The 23,066-nt window shown below is 37.3% G+C and overlaps 1 protein-coding gene across 1 annotated transcript in view; it reads left to right on the forward strand.

The window, feature by feature from the left end:
* LOC126483641 (protein VAC14 homolog) overlaps window positions 1–21,580 on the forward strand; it is a 120,186-nt gene extending 98,606 nt beyond the window's left edge. The window contains exons 10-14 of the mRNA XM_050106698.1: window positions 4,822–4,996; window positions 5,136–5,254; window positions 5,346–5,425; window positions 5,697–5,850; window positions 20,921–21,580. Coding sequence (XP_049962655.1) covers window positions 4,822–4,996; window positions 5,136–5,254; window positions 5,346–5,425; window positions 5,697–5,850; window positions 20,921–21,086 — 694 coding nt within the window. The 3' untranslated portion in view covers window positions 21,087–21,580. The remainder of the gene's footprint in view (window positions 1–4,821; window positions 4,997–5,135; window positions 5,255–5,345; window positions 5,426–5,696; window positions 5,851–20,920) is intronic.
* Window positions 21,581–23,066: the final 1,486 nt, after the last annotated feature.

Here is a 23,066-nt window from a genome sequence, read left to right on the forward strand (position 1 = left end):
AGAAAAAGAAAGACACAATATATGTTTTACCATACAAGCATACTACATTTCTTGTTAAACTTTTTGCCTTTGTTGATCATCGTTATTGTGATAATATCATGATTGCCAATTCCTCTGTCACTAGTGACACTCTCGTAAAAATCCATACTGTTTATAACTGAATGCTCTAAAGCATTTATTTTTTGTGTGGATTTTTGAACTAATTGTTTGCAGAGTTGTCAGATAATGTTACTGGTATCGCTTGAGTATCCTTACCCCTGAAAATGTATGTGTAGGTTTCACAGTCGATAATGAGACGGTTAAAGTTGGCACGTGCTACTGCCATATGCTCAGGGTATCTTCGTGCACTGAGTTTAGGCTATCCCCAAATGACTCCGTCACTGATGTGATGTGTCTGAATCTGAAGGTTGGTGGATATATCCAGTAACTAATGTAAGTGCACAAACTCAGGTTACTCCTGTAGTCAGACTCATTTTGGATATTGCTAGACCAAATTTTTCTGCTTGTTACTATAAACACTACTACTCCTGGAGAGTCTAATCTATCTTTCCAATATATGTTTCATGTGATGGCGAAAATTTGCCTCTCTCTACCTCCTTCTGCTAGGATTTGATATCGGTATGTTGAAGTATTCGATCTGTTAGCAATTTTCAGTGTATAGTGTACACCTGGCTTATTCAGGGTAACTTTGCAAATCTCCTCTGTGTAACATAGGTCAAGATATCTACAGCCTATCTCAGAACAGAATTGGCAAAATCTGAGAATGATGCTGAATATATGTGTATCAAAGATCTTTTATAAAAGATGCTTAATAAAATATTTGATATTATATTTTGATAGTTTTTACGATTTTCTTTTATAAAAGTTAGAGCTAGCTTTTATAAAAGATTTGTCAGAACTCTTTGACAGTGTACTTAGGGCCTTAGCAAAAATCATTCAGGGGAGCGATTTTATGAAGATCTTGCACACAGCTTTAGTGGCAAATCTAGCCTCATTGGTGTGCCATGAGGACACAAAGGGAGTGTGTTCCTCACACTTCATAATTCTAAGCTTGTCAGCTGGAAATATCTTTGCAGTAAGTTATAAAAAATTAGAAAGGACCCTGTTATAGGTACATTTTTGATGTACAAAATATTTTAATCTACACTACATATTCTTCATACAATTTTACAGTCTAAATATGCATGTATTATAATCAAAAATAGGTGAAGTCTGATGGCTTCAAACTTAGTATTCAACTAACATCCCCCTTTTGCAGATATCGTACAGGTAAGTCAAAGCAGCTAGTAAATATTTACTTACAATTGCAGGAAAAACAAGTATCATCCTGCCAGGTGTATGGGCAGGTACAGATTTGTGGAATTGATTTAATAGAGCCAGCACTAAAGAAGCCTAAACAACATGTGATATTATTTACTGCTCTATTCCCTGTATACCAGGGGCTCCCACGAATTTGGGCACGCGAGCCATACTCTGGCATGAGTGTTATGGGTTCCTTGCCTGCTTGCCTACTTCCTCCACATCTATGTCACACTGTCTTTAAGAAGGGGGAAAGGGGGAGGGGGGACTGCAAATGCACCACGTTTAATTGGTAATTTAATTGCACTGCATATGGTGCGGTTTTATGTTTCATATTTCTCAACAACACAGATCACAAACAAAACAAATTTTGCTTATTTTAATTTTTGTAAGTTATAAATTGTTGGTATACGGACACATAGAAACAATTTCACAGGTTTTTTGCATTCAGGTTGGCATGTAGTCATGACTTATTTAGTCTCAAAACAAAAACAAACTCACTCTCTCTCTCTCTCTCTCTCTCTCTCTCTCTCTCTCTCTCTCTCTCTCTCTCTCACACACACACACACACACACACACACACACACACACACACACACACACACACACACATGTTAATTAAAATATTTCATCGTGTTTCCAATCTCATTATGGAGCTGTGCAAACTCTTCCTGAGGAAAACAATGTAGACCCCCCTGTGCAGTTTTAATGTAAAGTAATGTGTCCTTTAAATGAGAACTCCATTGGAGATCAGTCCTTTCTATCTGCACATGCACAGGATCGCTTTCAACTGAAATAGTCTCAAAAACAGATGTAAGAGTGGCAGTGTCCTCAAAATGTTTAGAAAACTATCCTTTTAATTATTTCAGAGCCACAATTAATCCTTTAAAATCTCATTTTCTTTGATTCCAGGAAGCTTAGGGAACTGAACAGTGTTGTTTTGCCCAAATTTGTCCCTTGCACATTGCAATTTTCGTTTTAAATGCATCTCCATCAAATCGGAAATATTTTGTTTGTCACCTTGCAGTGTTTTACTGTGGGTGGTATGTAGTCAAGTGCACTTAAAAGTGAGGTCTGCAATCATTTCTGGATGTTCTAATTTTCAATCCTGCTTTCCGTTTTTTCATAAATTGAACAACAGTGAGTTTCAAATCGGAAAATTGTTCCAGGTTTGCCGCTTCATTTAACCAATGTACTCTATACTCTAAGTTTGGTTCTATCATAAACTTTCGCAGCCCACAGCGTAATAATGCTTGTGTCTTCAGAAAATTTATTGATTATACCACGAATTTCTTCACATGCTCCATACCTGCAGATCTAGCACGAAGTGCTTCTTGATGTACTGAAGAATGCATCCTGTTTGTTGATTGGTGTAATATTTTCCTCTTTCATCATAAATTACATCTTCACATTCTTTCTGCATTGTACTGTATATTGTTCCATGACAAATTTGTGGCACTCATTGATTTTGCGATTGCACAATAGATGTTTAGAATTCTTGTCCTTATCTGCCATTCCCATTCATTTTTAAAGCCTTGTGATTTTAGATCACTAGACTGCCTCTTTCGGTGCAAATAGCCACTGGGCCTGTGAACTTCCTTTATACAATGAACAATCACCATCATTCAACCAAACCGAAGAATGTCGTGGCAACTGAAACATTCTGCACTGCATGCTCAGCCAACTACCTCTGTGGAAGATTATCCAGAGCTGAGACAAGGCAAGCCTTGGCCTGCAAGCAGCCTGCACATCATAATCGCATCCAGTTTGGCGTGCCGTAGACAATGCTGTGTATACTATAGCCTCATATCTGAAGAGATCTACCAGTGTGGCACTGAGGGTATAAATTCATTCACATGTTGTTCTATTCAGCATTAGTTTTTTATATCTTAATGATTCTTTACAGATTTACTGTATTCAGTGTCAAATTCTATGCTTTATAAAACTGGAGCAGGTGATTTGTGGCCAAAATCCATATCTATCATTTGCCTAGACCAACAAGATAATAATCAAAACATCTAGGTAGTAGGGGGTGTTTCAAAAAGAATAACCTGATTTCAAAACTCCATATTTATTAATAAAAATATAGTACAAACATGGGATGGATTGCAAACACTCACAAAATCTTAAAGTTTTACCTGTGCTGTTACAGATGCTGTGTCCATGAGCAGCAGCACAAATATCATCTAGATGATGGCTAAATTTGTAAGAGATGAAGCAACATTTCATGCTAGCGCTAAAGAAAACTGATGTAATGTGCACATATGGGGACCCTAGAACCCTAATGACATTATTGAGCAGAGCCTCACCTAAACTGAATGTTTTTTGTGCCATTTCATGTGAAAATGTGTATGATACCTTTTTTTTTTTTAAAAAAAAAAGCACAGTGAAGCAATGAGCTATCTTCAAATGCTACAGGGTTGACTTTTTCCACTACTTCAGGAGGACTCTAATGACTTCATTTTCCAACAGGATGGAGCTTGACCGCAGTGACACAACAATGTACATCAATTTCTCAAAGACACTCTGCCTTAAGACTGAATAGGGTAAATGGGACCCTGAGATACTGCCCTGCATTCTTGGGCCGCATGATTCTTATGGTGATGTGTGAAGGAAAGTGTGTACATTTCACATTTAACTTGTGACATGAAGTGAAGAACAGAATAACGGCCACAATAACTTCTGTAAAAATTTGTGGCAAATTTAGCTATTGTTGAGAAGTTGTTCGTGCTTATGATGGTTGACACGTAGAGCATTTATAATAGCATAGGTAAAACTTTAAGATGTATTTTGCAAGTCATGTCATGTTTGTACTATGTTCTCAGCAACAAGTATGGAGTTTTGAAATCAGGTAATTCTTTTTGAAACACCCTGTATTTGTTTACAATTGATGGAGAAACAAGTACCATTCTGCCAGGTATATGGGCATGTACTGATTTTTGGAAATGACTTAATAGAGCCTGCACTGAAGGAGTATATATTAGGTATGACATTATTTACTATTCTGTTCCCTGTATGATTAGACCCACATCTGAATAGCTCTGCCATGTGCCAGTAGGGCATTAAGTGGTATAAATTAATTCAGATGTAATTCTAGTCATGGTATGGGTTTTCCAATTGTTGAGACACGTTTGATTCAACTTGGCACATTTTCCGTTGTACCACTACCCTATTACCTGTCTTTGTTATGATTTTAAATGGTTGTTGTTTGACTGTGACATGTACTCCAAAGAGCATTTAATGTCTGTACTCCTCTCTAAATTCCTAGCATACTAGAACTGTTGTCTTACACAACTTTACTAAGTAGACAGACAACCATAAAGTAATATTCTAGTTTTTTTGTTTCCCTGTTACTGAAAGTGAAAAGGGGGGGGGGGATGGTATTGATCTCCCACAATTTTATGAATGTTCTAATCCTACTTTGTTATGTAGAAAAATACATTTAAATTCAGTATGAAGCACCTGAATGTATGACAAAATTGCATTTGTAAAACAAAATCTATCTTACTTTTTTTAACTTAGGCAGCTGTGTGTGTCATTAAATTCTGAAGATGTATATCGAACATTGTCAGAAATTCTTCAACATGAAGACAATCTTAAATTTGCTGCAATTATGGTGGAAAACCTGAATACCATTCTCCTGACATCACCAGAATTGTTTGAACTGAGAACAAAACTCAAGGATGTAAAGTCTGAAGTAGGTAAACAAGGTTTCGTACAATCATTAAGATTTTTCACGAAGTTTACATTATGTTCATGAATATTTGTGAAATAATTGCTGTTTCATACTATATACTGGTGAAAATGTACCCTCAATTTGTTTGTTTACATTGCAGGGAAGCTGTCAACTTTTCCGCTGTTTGTATGAATCATGGTGTCACAATCCAGTAGCGACAGTGGCATTGTGTCTACTTACTCAAAACTACAGCCATGCTTGCGACTTAATACATAAATTGTATCCTTTTCACAAAATTGATTTAATTTTATAATCAACGTTAAGTGTGATACTGCTATGATCATTTTATTGTGCCTTAACAACTTTTCAGTGGAAGTCTGGAAGTGACTGTGGAATTTCTTACCGAGATAGATAAACTGGTGCAACTCATAGAGTCCCCAATTTTTACTTGTAAGTTCTATGCACTATTTGTTAGCAAGAAAATTTGTATATAGCACTTAAGACAATGTATCTTGCTTGTTTAATTATTTATTAGCTCGTTAGTCTCATATCACAAACAAATCTCTCAGTTAGTAAAGGCTAGTCAGTTTTGTCAATTCTATAACTGTTTACTCTTTGTTATTGTATTTAATGTGAATCTGAATTATGATTAGAAAATTGCAGTTTGTGACAAATTTTAACATTAATTAAAAGAAACATTCTGCCTCTGCCAATTCTTTAGATCTTCGCCTTGAACTGTTAGAAGTTCCTCCGAAACAACACCTAGTACAAGCTTTGTATGGCTTGCTGATGCTGTTACCACAGACTGAAGCTTTCCATACGCTGAGACGAAGACTCGACTGTATTCCAAGCCTTCACATCCAGTGCAGTGATAGGTAATCTGCTTCATTATTAAACCAAAGTCATTTGCCCACAAAACCTTTTGCTGTGCATAATTAATTGACGAGATCAATTCAGATGCTGCTTTCCTGGTGATCTGTTGCTGTCCTCACCTTGAAATTAACAACTCACATATACATTTTTTCATATCTTCTATTGAAATGTGCACCCTCTTATTAAGAAATGTTATCAGCAGTTTTATCATTTCCTTACTTAACCTGTATTCACATACATGCTGTTCTCCTCAAATACTATATAAAGTCTGTTGACAAGAATGCAGTTGTTATTTTAATTTGATAAGAAGAATTCTTAATAACTGGTAATTAACTCTGAAGTCCTGAGTAGCTCAGCTGTCTGAAATCTTTGCAAAAACAGAAAAGAGAGGGAAGTTTAAAGAAGAGCCTCTCATTTCATCAAAGGCTTTCTTCAGCAAGAGATTGCAACCATACACTATTTAATTATGGGATGTATGTACAGCCACTTCGGTTCCACAAAATTGTTGTCAATTGACCATAGTTTCAATTGCACTAGGGCAATCTTCATCAGAATAAAAAGTTACATGAAATACCTAAAAAATATAATGATATGGTTTGAAATAAAGTACACATAATAGGGTACATCCATAAATTACATACAAACTGTACTTGTATGTAATCACACCATTGTAAAAAACTTCTGAGCAAAAGTGCTCTCGACAAAAAGAAATGTCATAGGAATAAAAACTAAAATGTAAAAGTATAATATGATTGTCAACTAGATAAAATACTTCATGGAATATGATGACAGCTGCAAGGTCGCTTAGGGCCAAGAGTGGCATAACACAGCTGCTGCCATCAAATAAACAGCTAACACACCGAGGCAGCCACGAAAACAGATATGCGCAATCTAGCAGGAAGTAATCATATTACAGACAACTTAAGAGCAAATGAGGGATTGTAAGGACAATTTTAAACATTAATTGTAACAAACAGGAACCAGTGTATGAAATTTACCACATAACGCAACAATCTTTTTTAAAAATACAGTTCAGGTAATATACAGAGAAAACATAAAATTGAAAGGAAAAGCAATGTTTAGGAGTCTAGATTGAGGAGAGTATCACCATTCAGACAATCTTAATTGGCAGCTCTATACTTTGAAAAAAGTTTTTATTGCATAATTACAACAGTTCATTAAGAATGATACTGTCCTTCAGAGATAGGTGTTTAAAAACATGTAGCTCTTCTAAGACGTTAAGACTAAAGCCTTTTACATCTTTAGGATGATGCTCTGTGATTAATAAATGATCAGTGAATGTTGAGTTAGGAGCAGTGGTGCCTTTTTTCCCTAGAAAGTGTTTCTTGAATCTTATCGAAATAGCTCTGCCTGTTTGCCCTATGTAATAGGTGAGAAAATTGTCAGAAATAATTTTATAAACACCAGAATTTTGCAAAGGGGAAAGCATAAGTTTTAAGTTATGTATGATGTTATTTTTTAAAGTATTCTTAGTGGATAAGGCTAATGTACAGTTATTGTTATTTTGAAGCAGACACTGTATTTTGTAAGAAATTGGACCCAGAAATGGCATAGAGAAAAAATTTTTCTTTTCATTAGGTTCGTTATTAGAAATGCGTAGGGTGGTGAATCTCTTATTGATATTAATAATAAAAATATTATCTACTATGTAAGGGTCATAGCCATTATTGACTGCAATTGATTTTGGGGGGTGGAGGTGGCTCTATGGATCACTGAAAGAAAAATAGTTTTCTTATGAGAATGTGGGTGTACTGAAATGAAAGGTATAATTTGACCAGAACAAGTTTCTTTATGAAAGATATTGAGGCTAATTTTGTCATCTACTATCGTAAGAGTGAGAATTAGAAAGTTAAGCTGCCGGAACTCATTTTCAAGTTCACAAGTGAAAGAAATATTTTTGTGCAACTTGTTAAAAATATTGGAAAGTTGATCAATACCGTTATTAGACCCTTTGTAAATGATGAATATGTCATTGTCGTATTTAGTGTATGAAAGAATGCCTACAGCTTATGCTGAGAAATTATTGAAAAATTTTACTTCTAAGGAATTAATGAACACATATCAAAGGATTCCTGCTAAGCGATTCCCAATTGCATGGCCATCTAGTGGTTGATATAGTTTTCCATTAAACTTAAAATAATTGAATTTAATTACAATATGAAGTAAATTCATAGTAGATAATATGTTTAGTAGTAATATCAATAAGGGAATCATCATCCTAGCATTTCTAATAAAGAACCTACTCAAAAGAAAAAAAAAATTCTCCATACCATTTCTGGGTCCAGTTTCTTACGAAGTACAGTGTCTGCTTCAAAAATAGTAGAAGTGTAGAGTAGCCTTTCCTACTAATAATTCTTTAAAAAATAACAGCATACATAACTTGAAACCTACGCTTCTCCCTTTGCAAAATTCTGGTGTTTATAAAATTATTTGTGACAACTGTCCCACCTGTTACATAGAGCAAACAGGCTGAGCTGTTTCGATAAGATTCAAGGAACATATTCTAGGGGAAAAAGCCACCAATGTTCCTAAAGATGTAAAAGGCTTTAAGCATAACATCTTAGAAGAGCTAGATTTCTTAAACACCAACCTCTGAAGGACAGTCTCATCCTTAATGAACAGTTGCAGTTATGCAACAAAAACTTTTTTCGAGGTATAGAGCCGCTAATTGAAATTGTCTGAATGGCGATACTCTCCTCAATGTTGACTCCTAAACATTGCTTTTCCTTCCAATATCCCCCCCCCCCCCTCTGTATATTACCTTAACTGCATTTTCTTTTTTTTAAAAAAGACTGTTACGTTATGTTGTAAATTTCATACACGGGTTCCTTTTAGTTGCCAATAATGTTGAAAATTGTCCTTGCAATGCCTCAGTTGCTCTTAAGTTGTCTGTAATTCAATTACTTCCTGCTAGATGGCGCAAATCTTTTTTCGTGGATGCCTTGGCGTGTTAGCTGTTTAGTCTGACAGTAGTGGCTGTGTTATGCCACTCTTGGTCCTAAGCGACCTTACGGCTGTCATTATATTCCATGAAGTATTTTATCTAGTTGACAAGCTTGTTATACATTTACATTTTAGTTTCTGTTCCTATGACATTTCTTTTTGATGAGAGCACTTTTACATGCAAGTACATTGTTTCTACATAATTTACAGAAGTAATCCTATTAAGCTTATATTATTTCAAGCCATGTCGTCGTACTTTTTAGGCATTCCATGTAACTTTTTATTCTGACGAAGGTTGCCCTAGTGCAATTGAAACCATCGTCAATCGACAAAAATTTTGTGAAACTGAAATGGCTGTATATACAGGGTGTATACGGCCCGGGAGATCCGGGAAAAACCCGGGAATTTTTTCATCCAGGAAAAACCCGGGAATTTTTTCATCCAGGAAAAACCCGGGAATTTTTTCATCCAGGAAAAACCCGGGAATTTTTTCATCCAGGAAAAACCCGGGAATTTCTTAGAATTCCAGGATTTTTCATTGTTTTAGATTTGAGTTAAAGTTTTGTAGGTTCGACGTGTAAGATCTGATACTCTGACAAAGAACTTTAGTCCGCTACTGCTGAATAATACTGCAGCAATGAAACATAAATCAGAGAATAACACCAAAATAAAAGTTTAGTTGCATAGAAAATGGGTAATTTACACAATGCACAGACCAGTTTGCCGACACTGAAAAGTGTCAAAAGCTTTAGGTCGAAGATTATGCAGTACGTCCGTAACAACTAACGTGCATTCAATGTGCGTGACATCCAATTGTTTACATTTCTAACAGATCACCAGAAAATATTACGAATAGTGGCTTGAGATGCGTTACTTTCAAAGGAAATTTCCACGCAAGATGATTTATGTTATGTGTGAGAATGTACAGTGAATTTCTTAAATCGCAAGGCATTATAACTCTCATTCAAAACGTAACACTTTGAGGATCAGCCATTTCAAAAATGTCAGGCCCAGAAGATAAGTCATTTATGCCACTATTTAAAATTTTACCGGCCCATTTGTATTTGATATGACTTAATGTGTAACACACGCTAAAAAAAGACCGAGCTTCAAGTTAGTTTTCATATTTAATGTTGTTCTTACATAGATAAAAAAAATTATGCGATCGATGGCAAAAAGTGTGATTGACCTTCAAAAAGTGTGCATAATGCATTACTGAGCAATGTCACAAGTCTTTTCATGCCAGAACACCTCGACTTTTCTACGCAACTGATAATCATTTTGGCACGATTTTAATTGCCAAATTAGAGCCTGTTAGTAGGCCTACGGACTTCCTATCATTGTAGGACTAATAACAGTGGATGCCAATAGATGATGCAATTCTTGTTCGTACATACACATCTACTTACGAGTTAACTGGTGTAGAAACGCACTTTGCTGATTTGAGCGAGCTCCGCCTACCTTCGTAACATAGGCGCCGCGGCCTGTCTTTTTCGTAGGCCTCGTGCTCTGAATAACTGCCATCATTCACTAGCGAGATCACGTGACATGAGCTATGACTGGCTGACAAAAGTGCATCACTCAACACAATCTCTATTTTAGAGTTTCAGAAGCTACCGTGCTGTAATTTGTGAAATTTGGGTATTTATACTTTTGCAATACGAAAATAAACTCTGTGCATATTGTCTCGCACCAAACAACTTTCCAAACACATTGTTTTTCCTGGATTTCGTTTCCTAAAGTGCTGGGACGTCCTCCGCCGGTATAAGACCTTTACGATTCAAAGGACTGATAGGTTTTACAGCTCTGAGGGAAAGCATACTGTTACTTAACATGGATGTATTTTCATCTGCTTTATATGTAATTTCATCCGGGAGAAATTGTGTTTTTAACCGGGAAATCCGGGAATTTTTTTTTCTTGTCCACATAGACACCCTGACATACATCCTGTGAAGAAATTAGTTTTTTATCTGATTACTAAATAGGACTGGCTTCTTGTATCTGTTCACAAGGTTCAGACTGCAAATTTATCTTTCATAATTTAATTTTTTAATCATTTGAGTGACATATTTGGTCAATGGGAGTACCATAGAGGTTGGTAATAAACAAGCAGTGCTATTGTTTTACAGGTGTATTTCTGACACCTGTCTGCCTTTAGCTGTAGACTGTCAGTTGGCTCTGGATGCTGTGTGAAACTCACTGGCCCAAACAGCTGTTGCTGACCCAAGATGGCTGCCAAAATGGCTGCACCTATACTTCCAAAATTTAATTAATCCTGTGAAAATTACTTTGACTAAAAATAAAACTCCAAAAAACAGCTAGATGTTCATTAAAATTCTCATAGAACACATGAAAGAATCCAGGATTGGTTTCAATGAGAAGTTTTGTTTAAAATGTAATTAATGGCAACAATGAACACACACTATTATGTGAAGTTGATTGGTGGTGTGTCAATTTATTTTAAACTTCACTTTCCACCAACTCTGCACTATGCCTTCACAAATAATTAAACAGTTCTACAAAGTAGACTGCACATTAATTTCAATGGAGTAGTCACTGATTCAGATAAACACAGTTTTTGTTTGTTTGTTTGCAATAGTCCACATATGTTTTTCTCTTCACTGATGAATAAAATAAAACATCACAAGCTGTTACTCTCTCCTTTCACTGACAAGTCCTCATTAAGAGCCTGAATAGTTAGTAATAGTCTTCAATTTAACATACTTAACATAGACTGTTGTTGTTGTTCTTGTTGTTGTTGTGGTCTTAAGTCCTAAGACTGGTTTGATGCAGCTCTCCGTGCTACTCTATCCTGTGCAAGCTTCTTCATCTCCCAGTACCTACTGCAACCTACATCCTTCTGTATCTGTTTAGTGTATCCATCTCTTGGTCTCCCTCTATGATTTTTACCCTCCATGCTGCCCTCCAGTACTAAATTGGTGATCCCCTGATGCCTCAGAACATGTCCTACCAACCGATCCCTTCTTCCAGTCAAGTTGCGCCACAAACTCCTCTTACCCCCAATCTCCCTTATTAGTTATGTGATCTACCCATCTAATCTTCAGCATTCTTCTGTAGCTCCAAATTTCGAAAGCTTCTATTCTCTTTTTGTCCAAACTAGTTATCGTCCATGTTTCACTTCCATACATGGCCACACTCCATACACATACTTTCAGAAACGACTTCCTGACGCTTAAATCTATACTCAATGTTAACAAACTTCTCTTCTTCGGAAAATCTTTCCTTGCCATTGCCAGTCTACATTTTATATCCTCTCTACTTCAACCATCATTGGTTATTTTGCTCCCTAAATAGCAAAACCCTTTACTACTTTAAGTGTCTCATTTCCTAATCTAATTCCCTCAGCATCTCGCGACTTAATTCGACTACATTTCATGATCCTCATTTTGCTTTTGTTGATGTTCATCTTATATCCTCCTTTCAAGACACTATCCATTTCGTTCAACTGCTCTTCCAAGTCCTTTGCTGTCTCTGACGGAATTACAATGTCATCGGCGAACCTCAACATTTTTATTTCTTCTCCATGGATTTTAATACCTACTCCAAATTTTTCTTTTATTTCCTTCACTGCTTGCTCAGTATACAGATTGAATAACATCGGGGAGAGGCTACAACCCCGTCTCACTCCCTTCCCAATCACTGCTTCCCCTTCATGTCCCTCGACTCTAACTTCCATCTGGTTTCTTTACAAATTGTAAATAGTCTTTCGCTCCCTGTATTTTACCCCTGCCGCCTTCAGAATTTGAAAGAGAGTATTCCAGTCAACATTGTCAAAAGCTTTCTCCAAGTCTACAAATGCTAGAAACGTAGGTTTGCCTTTCCTTAATGTTTCTTCTAAGATAAGTCGTAGGGTCAGTATTGCCGCAAGTGTTCCAATATTTCTATGGAATCCAAACTGATCTTCCCCGAGGTTGGCTTCTGCCAGTATTTCCATTCGTCTGTAAAGAAATTGCGTTAGTATTTTGCATCTGTGACTTATTAAACTGATTGTTCGGTAATTTTCACATCTGTCAGCATCTGCTTTCTTTGGGATTGGAATTATTATATTCTTCTTGAAGTCTGAGGGTATTTCGCCTGTCTCATACATCTTGCTCACCAGATGGTAGAGTTTTGTCAGGAATGGCTCTCCCAAGGCCGTCAGTAGTTCTAATGGAATGTTGTCTACTCCCGGGGCCTTGTTTCAACTCAGGTCTTTCAGTGCTCTGTCAAACTCTTCACGCAGTATCATATCTCCCATTTCATCTTCATCTACATCCTCTTCCGTTTCCATAATATTGCCCTCAAGTACATTACCCTTGTAGAGGCCCTCTATATACTCCTTCCACCTTTCTGCTTTCCCTTCTTTGCTTAGAACTGGGTTTCCATCTGAGCTCTTGATATTCATACAAGTTGTTCTCTTTTCTCCAAAGGTTTCTTTAATTTTCCTGTAGGCAGTATCTATCTTAGCCCTAGTGAGATAGGCCTCTACATCCTTACATTTGTCCTCTAGCCATGCCTGCTTATCCATTTTGCACTTCCTGTCGATCTCATTTTTGAGAAGTTTGTATTGCTTTTTGCCTGCTTCATGTACTACAGTTTTATATTTTCTCCTTTCATCAATTAAATTCAGTATTTCTTCTGTTACCCAAGGATTTCTACTAGCTCTCATCTTTTTACGTACTTCATCCTCTGCTGCCTTCACTACTTCATCTCTCAAAGCTACCCATTCTTCTTCTACTGTATTTCTTTCCCCCATTCCTGTCAATTGTTCCCTTATGCTTTCCCTGAAACTCTGTACAACCTCTGGTTCTTTCAGTTTATCCAGGTCCCATCTCCTTAAATTCCCACCTTTTTGCAGTTTCTTCAGTTTTAATCTACAGTTCATAACCAATAAATTGTGGTCAGAGTCCACATCTGCCCTGGAAACATCTTACAATTTAAAACCTGGTTCCTAAATCTCTGTCTTGCCATTACATAATCTATCTGGAACCTGCCAGTATCTCCAGGCGCCTTCCATGTATACTTCCATGATACTATCATTTTCCAATTCTCGATCTCTTCTGTTCTACTGTTCTCTTTTGAATTATTATTATTTTTTTTTTTTTTTTCTGTCAGTCAATGCACTTATCTTCTTTCTTGGTCCACCTCCACAACCCTTGTATACTCCATATATGCAGTGTCTGAGTGAAAGCTTGCCGAAATGTTCCAACATGACACCATTACTCAGTCTCCGACAAGCCTCTTTGTTCCAATGCCAAATCTCCCAAAATAACTTTACTTTATCACCTTCTCATTACAGTGCTTCTTCAGGGTGTATATGCCCCGGGACAGCTGGAAAAAACCTGGGAATTTTTTCATCTGGAAGAAAACCGGGAAAAACACAGGAATTTTTTAGAGTTCCGGGAATTTTTCTTTGTTTTAGTTTTCAGTCAAATTTTTGTAATTTTGACTCGTAAGAACTGATACTCTGACAGAGAATTTTACTATAAGTGTCTGCAAACATCAAAATGTGTTAAAGGCTATAGGATGAAGACCATGCAATTCTTCCTAACAACAAACTGCTTCTGATACCTGTGACGTCACAACTGTTCACACCAGGTTAGTTTGAAGAGTTGCTATCGGGCTCTTGCGCGTGCACTATTGAGTCGCGTATGAGCAGTACCTTCTACCTTCTTGAAGTGTGACTGTTAAGAGTGTTAGCTGTATCAGCAGTACCAACAAGCAGCCAGATGCTACCCAGAAAAAAATTTCTGGCATGCCCAAACTGCTAGATTCGCACATGCGAAGAGCAGTCTGAGTTATAGTGGGGTGGGGGTATAGTCTCCACTTTTAGTGATTTTGCTATTTACTCTTTATTTACAGCTCTCATGTTAAATGACAACAAAATATAATTCCGTGGCCAGGAGCTATCAAGTGAATTAAAATAATTCACATAATTACGGAAGACTAAAATATGTTATTAGTTTCAGATTTCTGATTTTATTTTATTTCCGCATTTCTGGCAGTCAAGCATTAATCTCCTTGCAGAACAATGAAGTTATTTTTGTTGATCTGCTAAAGAAATTTGCCTTTTATTAGTCTTTTTCGCAGAGGCAGTAAATTTATTTGAAACGAAGTGTTTCATTCCACACCATTGGCTAGTTTCAACTGTTTGCCAAATTTCAAATGCACATTTTCATCTTCCGGCATGTATGGCATTAGCCATAATAAAGAACCAAACATGAGGTAATATTATGTATTTTAGTATTATTTACAAAATTCTGATGTTTTCAGAGTATCATGTGATGTCCTGTTTCGTTTATGATGTAATGTAAGATCTCTTCATGCTATGCAAGATCTGTAAATTCCATATACATATGAACGTGAGGTTTTCCTACTTCATCGTAGTTGTGCGTGGGCAGTAAAACCTGTTTTCTGGTGTAGTCCGATAATTGGTGAAATGAATTCTAATAGGTTGTGGGAAAATATTGCGAATGGTGGTTTGAAAAGTGTTGCTTTCAAAGTAAATTTAATTTTATGCAAGGTGAAATACGTCACGAACAAGAATGTCCTTTGAATTTCTTAAATCGCAGAGTGTTTGACTCTCATTTAAAGCTTGACTTAACACTTTGGAGACCAGACATTTACATCATTATTTAAAATTTTACTGGCACATTTGCGTGATGTACCTTAAAGTGTATCACATGCAAAGAAGAAAAATACTATATGTGAAAGCTTAGCTTTTCTTGTAGATATACTATTTACGTTAATTGAACCATTAATTTTTCCTATTTGTGTGTCAACGCTTTATAACAGTGCTGTTGTTACTGGCTGACTACATCACGTGCCCTGTCCTCTGAAGATCTGCTGTCATCTGCTGGCGAGATCACGTGTTATGAGCTATGACTGGCTTACAAAAGCATCACAATCTCAGAACTTTAGTGAAACTGTGATTGGTGGAACTCGAATATATACTTTCGTAATATGAAAATAGGCAGTGTACATGTTGCTGCACTTAGAAGTTTGTCCCAAAATGCACATGTGTTTCTTTGGTGTGTGTTCATTTTCTAAAGTGCCCGGAAGTTCTACACCAGTCTGTAAAACCTAAACCATTCAAAGATTGATAAGTTTTATAGTTCTGAGGGAAAGTTTACTGTCACATAAAGAGGAAAAATATATATTTTCACCCAGGAGAAAGTGTACTTTTAACCAGGAAAAATCCGGAATTTTTTTCCCTTATCCCCGTATACACGGGGTTCTTTTTGCACCCTTCTCACATACCATAGTCTAAACATTGCTACAAAAGACTTTTCCCTTTCCGTCTACAATAACTGATCCTCACATCATTTTTCCACTATCAGCTGTCTTTCTCTTCATTTACAGAACATAGATAACAATCACAACCTAACAGGCATAGCACTGACCAACATACATTCAGTATATTATTATTACACAAAAATACAACTAAAGGAATACATCTACAAATAAAATTTCATACCTTCACAAATTTTCATTTATACTTTGTTTGTATTATGAAAATTAGCAAAATAAAATTTACTAACTGTACACTGAAAACAGACAATTAACAAGACAGAGACTACTGTTGAATTGATACACTGTAATTACATAGGATGAAAATCTGTCACAATCAATTGAAGTTTTGAATTGCATTTTCAAATTTTGCATGAGAGACCGACTCCAGCCACCATCAGGCATTGAAATAATCCAGTGGCGAAAGCTGAAAATTTGTGCAAAATTTGTGCTGGATTGGGGCTCAAACCTCAACATCTTACTGAACGCAAGTGGTTGCCTTAACTGCTTCAGTCATCTGGACACGCTTCCATCTGGCCCAAATTTCCATGCTGTTGCACTCTAGTAGCATCCCGTCTGTTCACCTACTTGCTCACAGTCAGTCCTGTATTCCCAAACAGACCCTGTTGTGCATACGGTATACGGGTGAATGGACAGTGGATGCCACTAGCATGTGACAAGTCAAGAATTTGGGTCATACAAGAAGCATGTTCAGATGGGTGAGGTGGTTGAGGGAACTGCTCCTGTTAAATTGGGAGATCAAAGTTCAAGTCCTGGTCCAGCACAAATTTTCAATTTTCACCGTCAAATTATTTTGATGCCTTATTGCGGCTGGAGTTGGTCTCTCCTTCGAAATTTGATATTTACAGCCGCTGTGTCAAACAACAATGTGGCATTGTACATGTCCAACAGAACAGACACCACACATTTACTCATACATACTAGTACTATGTTTTGCATTGTAGTTCATATTCCATTCCTCAAATTTCCTTGATCAAGTTACCTAATTCTCAAAAATTAACCATTACTACTTTGCAGCTAATTTGATGAACCTTTCCTGGTCTCTTGTCAAGCAGTGTCTGCATCACTTTTTGTATTCGGCAGACTGCCTCGGGGGATGTTTCTGTTCAGATCATTCTGCACAGGACACAGTCCCACATTCCGCTTCTTTGAGCTATGACATTTTGCCTTCCCGCCTATCACTTACTTATATGTGTCCTTTGGCTCTTGTGTAAGCAGTTTTTGTCTGGAAGTGTTTAGAAAAGAGGCAGTGGCCTCACTTGAAACAGTGACCAAAATTCTCTCAATACAAACCCACCACCTTGTTCCTTAAATATCTGAAAAACGCCATCCCTACCCATAACTATGTCTTCTTCGAGGGGATTATATTAGAAACAACTACATGACATGCTCATGGGAACCATTCTATGCCTACCTGTGAAAGTGGTCATACACATACCAGCACTGATGTAACTTTTGTACAGCTTTTGTACAGCTTTTTATGCCAGCGTGACCACCTAATGCCTGCTGTCTGAATGAGTGGACACTGCTAAATTGTGCAAAGATCAAAGTTGACCGTCAAGTAGTGGTTCGTGCTGCTGAGTACCCAACTTCAATGGTTGCTTCACAACCCATGCAAACTGGATCCTCTTCCTGTTACAAGCTTCACTGAACTATGTATGTGGGAGAGACACCTATTGATCCTGCAATCCTCCTTGCCTTAATATCTGCCAGACTCTGTCCTACAGCCACCTCCACCTATCACTCCATGTACTCTTCACCTACCAGAGCACTCCTCCACACCCTTGTGCAGCACAGTCAACTGCCCCTTCTTCAATCAGAGCCAGATCACTAGTGCCACATTCCTAGCCCAAGTGCTTGCTACCTCTCCACCCCAACAGTAATTGCCCTCGTCTCCATAGGCATCACTAACACTCAATTAAACAGGAGGAGGGGATGGGAAGGAGACGACTCAGTAAATAGGATGTATGTCACAAGAGAACCTAAGTTCGAGATTCCATTGAGAAAAGTTGAAAAAATTAGGACATAAAGCCACTTTTTGGAGCATTCTGGATGCCTCAGACCATGTGTTTTGATGGCACTTAAAACTCCTAAAGCATACTAATTTAACCATGGATTAAAATGTATTTTCCAACTACCAAGTATAAAAGTTTATCTAATATGAACATTTAAATTTACCATCAGTGTTTGTATTATTATTATTATTATTATTATTTATTATTATTATTAAATCCTAAACCTTTTTGTAGGGAAGAAACAAAGAATAATAACAGAGAAAATAATAGGCTATGTGCTGTATTTAGATCAATATAAAAAACAGTTTATAAATTCCTATAACCTAGGTTCTCCTACATTGTAGTCGTAAAATTGAGAAATTGATATACATTTTGTAATAAACATTTACTTGACATTGTTCCTTTGCGTTGTAAAAAAGGCAATATTGATGAATTGCCTCGAACATTGTTCATAGCAGTTCCTCTTGACTCATACACTGACTGTAACTTTATTATTATACCAACACCAGACTGTAAGTGATTGCCACATGGCATCCCGTTGTTAGCTTTCTGCCTCCTAGCCACCCGTCTTATGAACTTACAGCAAAACCAAGCAGATTCGTGCTTATCTACCCCACTCCATCATCACTCGTAGAGATACCAACAGTTGGTTAAAACTTGGGAGACTGTCTTTTTAATGAAAATATAAGTGGATTTGATTTGCTAGGATATTAGCAAATCCACCAAACCATTAATTCTTACTGGTTAAGAGCTTTTAATATATGCAATTAGTTAAGCTTAGATACATTTATTCAGTGGTATCATTTTTTGTCAACAGGGACTAAAAAATATTTTGGTGGGTGGGGCACGTACTCCGTCACCATCCCCTCCCCTTCCCAGCGTTAACACCCATGCTCTCCTCCAACCTTGTCAATGCACGGCAATCCGTTCGGTATATGTACCCAGTAGGGAAAACAGCCCACGATATCCAGGGCTCCCAATTCAGCTTACAACATTGAAAAAAGGTGATGCTCTTCTGAGTAACAGAGTATGTGGAAATTCGGCACAACAAACTGGCAGATGCAGCAGCCAATGTGGCATCCAACATTGCTACTGCAACATACTGATCTATACTCTTATATGAAATGACTTCACTAGTGAAGCACAGGGACACACCCATGGAGACAAGGAATGATTGGAAATGTGAGGCAAGAAAGTGTAGGTGGGTCAGTCACCTAGCTGTTTTGTAGCTCCTTCCAGCCACAAAGATTGAAATGAAGTCCTGACTTTTCTCCACATTGGACATTTTATTGTAGCATTTGGATTCCTTCTCCAGTGAATGAGCTCAGCAGTGTGCAGTTCTTATTGCATACAACTGTCTTTGTGTCTCTTTTGTAAGAATGCTTCGTTCATTTTGCAATCCATAATTTGGTTGTCCTTGCCCTCTATTTCAGATAGTAACGTACTACAGTTTGTACAGCGAAGAAGAGCCTCAACACCTGGCAGCACTGTCACCAGCTTTTAGCTTAAAAGTTCCTCAGGCTAATGGTATGAAATGAAATGTCGTGTGGCTAAGGCCTCCTGTTGGGTAGACCAGTCGCCTGGTGCAAATCTTTTTAGTTGACACCACTTTGGCGACTCGCGTGTCGATGTAGGTGAGGTGATGGTGAAGACAACACAACACCCAGTCACTGAGTGGAGATAATCCCCCGACTCAGCCAGGAATCAAACCCGGGCCTCTTTGCATGGCATTCTGCCGTGCTGACCACTCAGCTATCGAGGCGAACAGCACACTGCCATAGAGATGTATACAGAATCGTATTGTGTGTTTGGTTGTGGTAAATTTGCAGAGCATTGCAACAGAGCCAACTTTAACTCTTGGGGCTCTTCTTTCACCATTTCAGTCAACTGAACTGTAACATTTTGGACTTGTCTGAATTATTTTTAGATTCTTTTGTGCTCTTTTCACTATAATATTCCCACAATTTATTTCATATTGCTCTTTTTTTAATGGATTTGAACAACAATAATGGAAATGGAACACAAGAGCATTTAATTGGGTATTTTGAGAAGGTGTTCAGTGATAACTTGCTTGTTAAAACCATCAGTATTTGAAACTGTGATTGCCTTGGTTTAACTGTCACAGCCCGTGGTAAATCATTTCAGATATAAGGAAAACACTCAATCAGTCTTTCCAGAAATAGATCACGTGTTAGCAGTAGATGAGTTTTGCTTCATAAAATATGTAACTTTTTCCCACAAACATTAGGCCTTCAGTGATTACCATTGCAGAATATTGTCAAATGATATTTCATGAAACTCTTAGAAATTCTGGTTGTATATAAAGGCTGTTAGGAGCACCAAAGATAGTGTGCAGCCCCTAGCGAATGAGACAGGAAATGAAATTGGAGGTTGCAAAGCAAAAGCTGAAATATTGAACTCAGTTTTCAAATGTTACTTTACAAAGAAAAGCCCATAAGAATTTCCCAATTCAATCCTTGTAACAATTAAAAAGATGAATGAAACCTTTTAGTGTCAGTGGTGTTGAGAAACAGCTGAAATTGTTAAAATTGAACAAAGCTCCAGGGTGCCATGGGATCCCTGTCAGTTTCTATACTGAATTTGTGGCTGCGTTCGCCTCTCTTCTAACCGTAATCTATTGTAGATCCCTCAAACAAAATTTCTTCCAGAGGAATCACACCTCTCCTTTTATATATGTACACCATTAATGTAAATAAGGTACTCTAATTTTATAAACCAATAAAACATCAATTTAAGGGGAATTCCATTCTATTGTTCACAGAGCTCTTCATGCCACGAAAGAAGAGTGTAATAAACATGAAAAGTTCTTGGACTTCAAGCAACTTTTGGATCATTTTATAAAAATTCAGGATCAACATAAAAAAAGCAAACAGGCTGCGCGTAATGCTGCTTTATTAGAGAAGAAAATTGCAGGGCTGGATACGTAGCACCGAAGTAGCTGTTATTTACCATCTGTGTGGTTAATAAAAACAGTATTGTATCAAAGAATGATTAATGAGACCCTGTGTAGTATGCAAATAAAAACTTTTTCCAGTTCATTGATACAGTGTTATCTTAAGCAGTTGTTTTATGCCATAGGTATGGTATAATTGCTCTATTACTTTGTTAAATTATTTTGGCATACTGTACAGCAATGCAAAGGTCACACACAGAAAATTTCAGCGGGTTAGCAGCTGTGAAACTTGGAAAATGAAAGCATCTTTCATTGTACATTCTGGAATTTTTTTATACTACCTTAAAGTTGCAGTTGTAATCACAACAAATTTTGTCCTCCTTCTTGCAACTGTTTGTGATAAGAAACAAATCCCTGAAGCTGCATTACTCACTGTATTTTGCTTGTGTATCATTGTCTATTTTGTATAGGAAACCTCTCATGAAATGAGTATATTGCAGCTGTTTAATAAATTGCTCTATACATGAACTATATGTGTTTCTGTTTAAAGTAACCTTGGTGTAATACAGTTCCTTTAGCCTTTATCACATGTGATCAGAAGTATTAGACTAAACCCATTTTGTTTCCCCGTGTCCTCTCATCCTGGGGTCTGAGTAACATGTTGCTCCTTTCTGATCTTCCCCAACCTTCTCTCTCTCTCTCCCCCCCCCACCCCCCACCCTCCCTGTGGGAGGAACAAATAGTTTCAAAAGCTAGGGAATATTTAATGTGTCAGTCAGCAGTACTGGAATTTCATCTCCTGAAGGTAAGCTACGGCCCGCCAGCCATTCTGTCTCTGTAATTTTATAGTTTTCTCAACTGAATTTAGCTTTTGATATCATTAGCACTAACCTGAAATATAGCACTCATAAGTGCTATAAGCTTTAGATTTAATTCTCAATTATTACAGCACAGACACAAAATATTGTAGAAGCAAGAAAGAAATATATATAAAAGCATAGTAACTCTCACTGAAAATTATGAGGGTAGTTTGAAAAGTTCTCGGAATCACCACAAGAGGTCAGTGCTAGAGCAACGAGTTGTTCATGTGATATTCAATGGACTGTTGCCTGTAAACATGTGCCACATCAGTGCTCTTGTAAGAGAGTTGTGGCGGTGACGTGGCTCTGTTGTTGTTTCCGCGTAGTGGTTTGCGAAGATGGAAAAAAATTGAGATTCGAGCAGTGATTAAGTACTTCGTAAAGAAAGGTATGAAAGCAAAGGACATTCATGCCGGTTTCCAGAATACACTGGAGGATTCTGCTCCTTCATATTCAACTGTTGCCAAGTGGACAAATGAATTTAAATTTGGTTGGGAGAGCTTAGATGATGATCCATGCAGTGGTCGACTAAGGTGTGTCACTGCTCCAGAAATCATTGCAAAAGTGTACAAAATGCTCATGGAGGATCGCCAATTGAAGTGCATGAAAGTGCTCACAATTGCTAGATGTCATCTGAAAGGGTATATCACATTTTACCTGAAGAATTAGAAATGAAAAAAATTACCTGCAAGATAGGTGCCGCAACTTGACGCGCGCATGCACACGTGTGCCATCCCCATGGCAAAATTACACGAACTAAGGTACGAATTGTTGCCACACCCACCTTATTAAGCTGATATGAGTCCATCAGACTTTCATCTCTTCCCAAAACTGAAAATTTTTCTTGGTAGACCAAGATTCACTTCAAATAAAGAATTGATAGCCAGAGTTGACAACTGTTTTGCAGGCCTGGAGGAAAGTCATTTTTGAGATGGGATCAAGGCACTGGAACATCATTTGGACCAAGTGCATTAATCTACAAGGAGACTACATTGAAAAATAAAAAAGTTTCAGAGATGTAAGTACTTTTTTCAATTCTGTTCCGAGAACTTTTCAAACCACCCTCATATAATGCAACAACAAAAAATAGAATTGAGGAAGAATGAAAACTCTGTACTTGGATAAAGTTTCCTGGTCATTGAATACTGACTGTC

The sequence above is a fragment of the Schistocerca serialis genome, chromosome 6, assembly GCF_023864345.2.
Source record: "Schistocerca serialis cubense isolate TAMUIC-IGC-003099 chromosome 6, iqSchSeri2.2, whole genome shotgun sequence".
NCBI lineage: Eukaryota > Metazoa > Arthropoda > Insecta > Orthoptera > Acrididae > Schistocerca > Schistocerca serialis.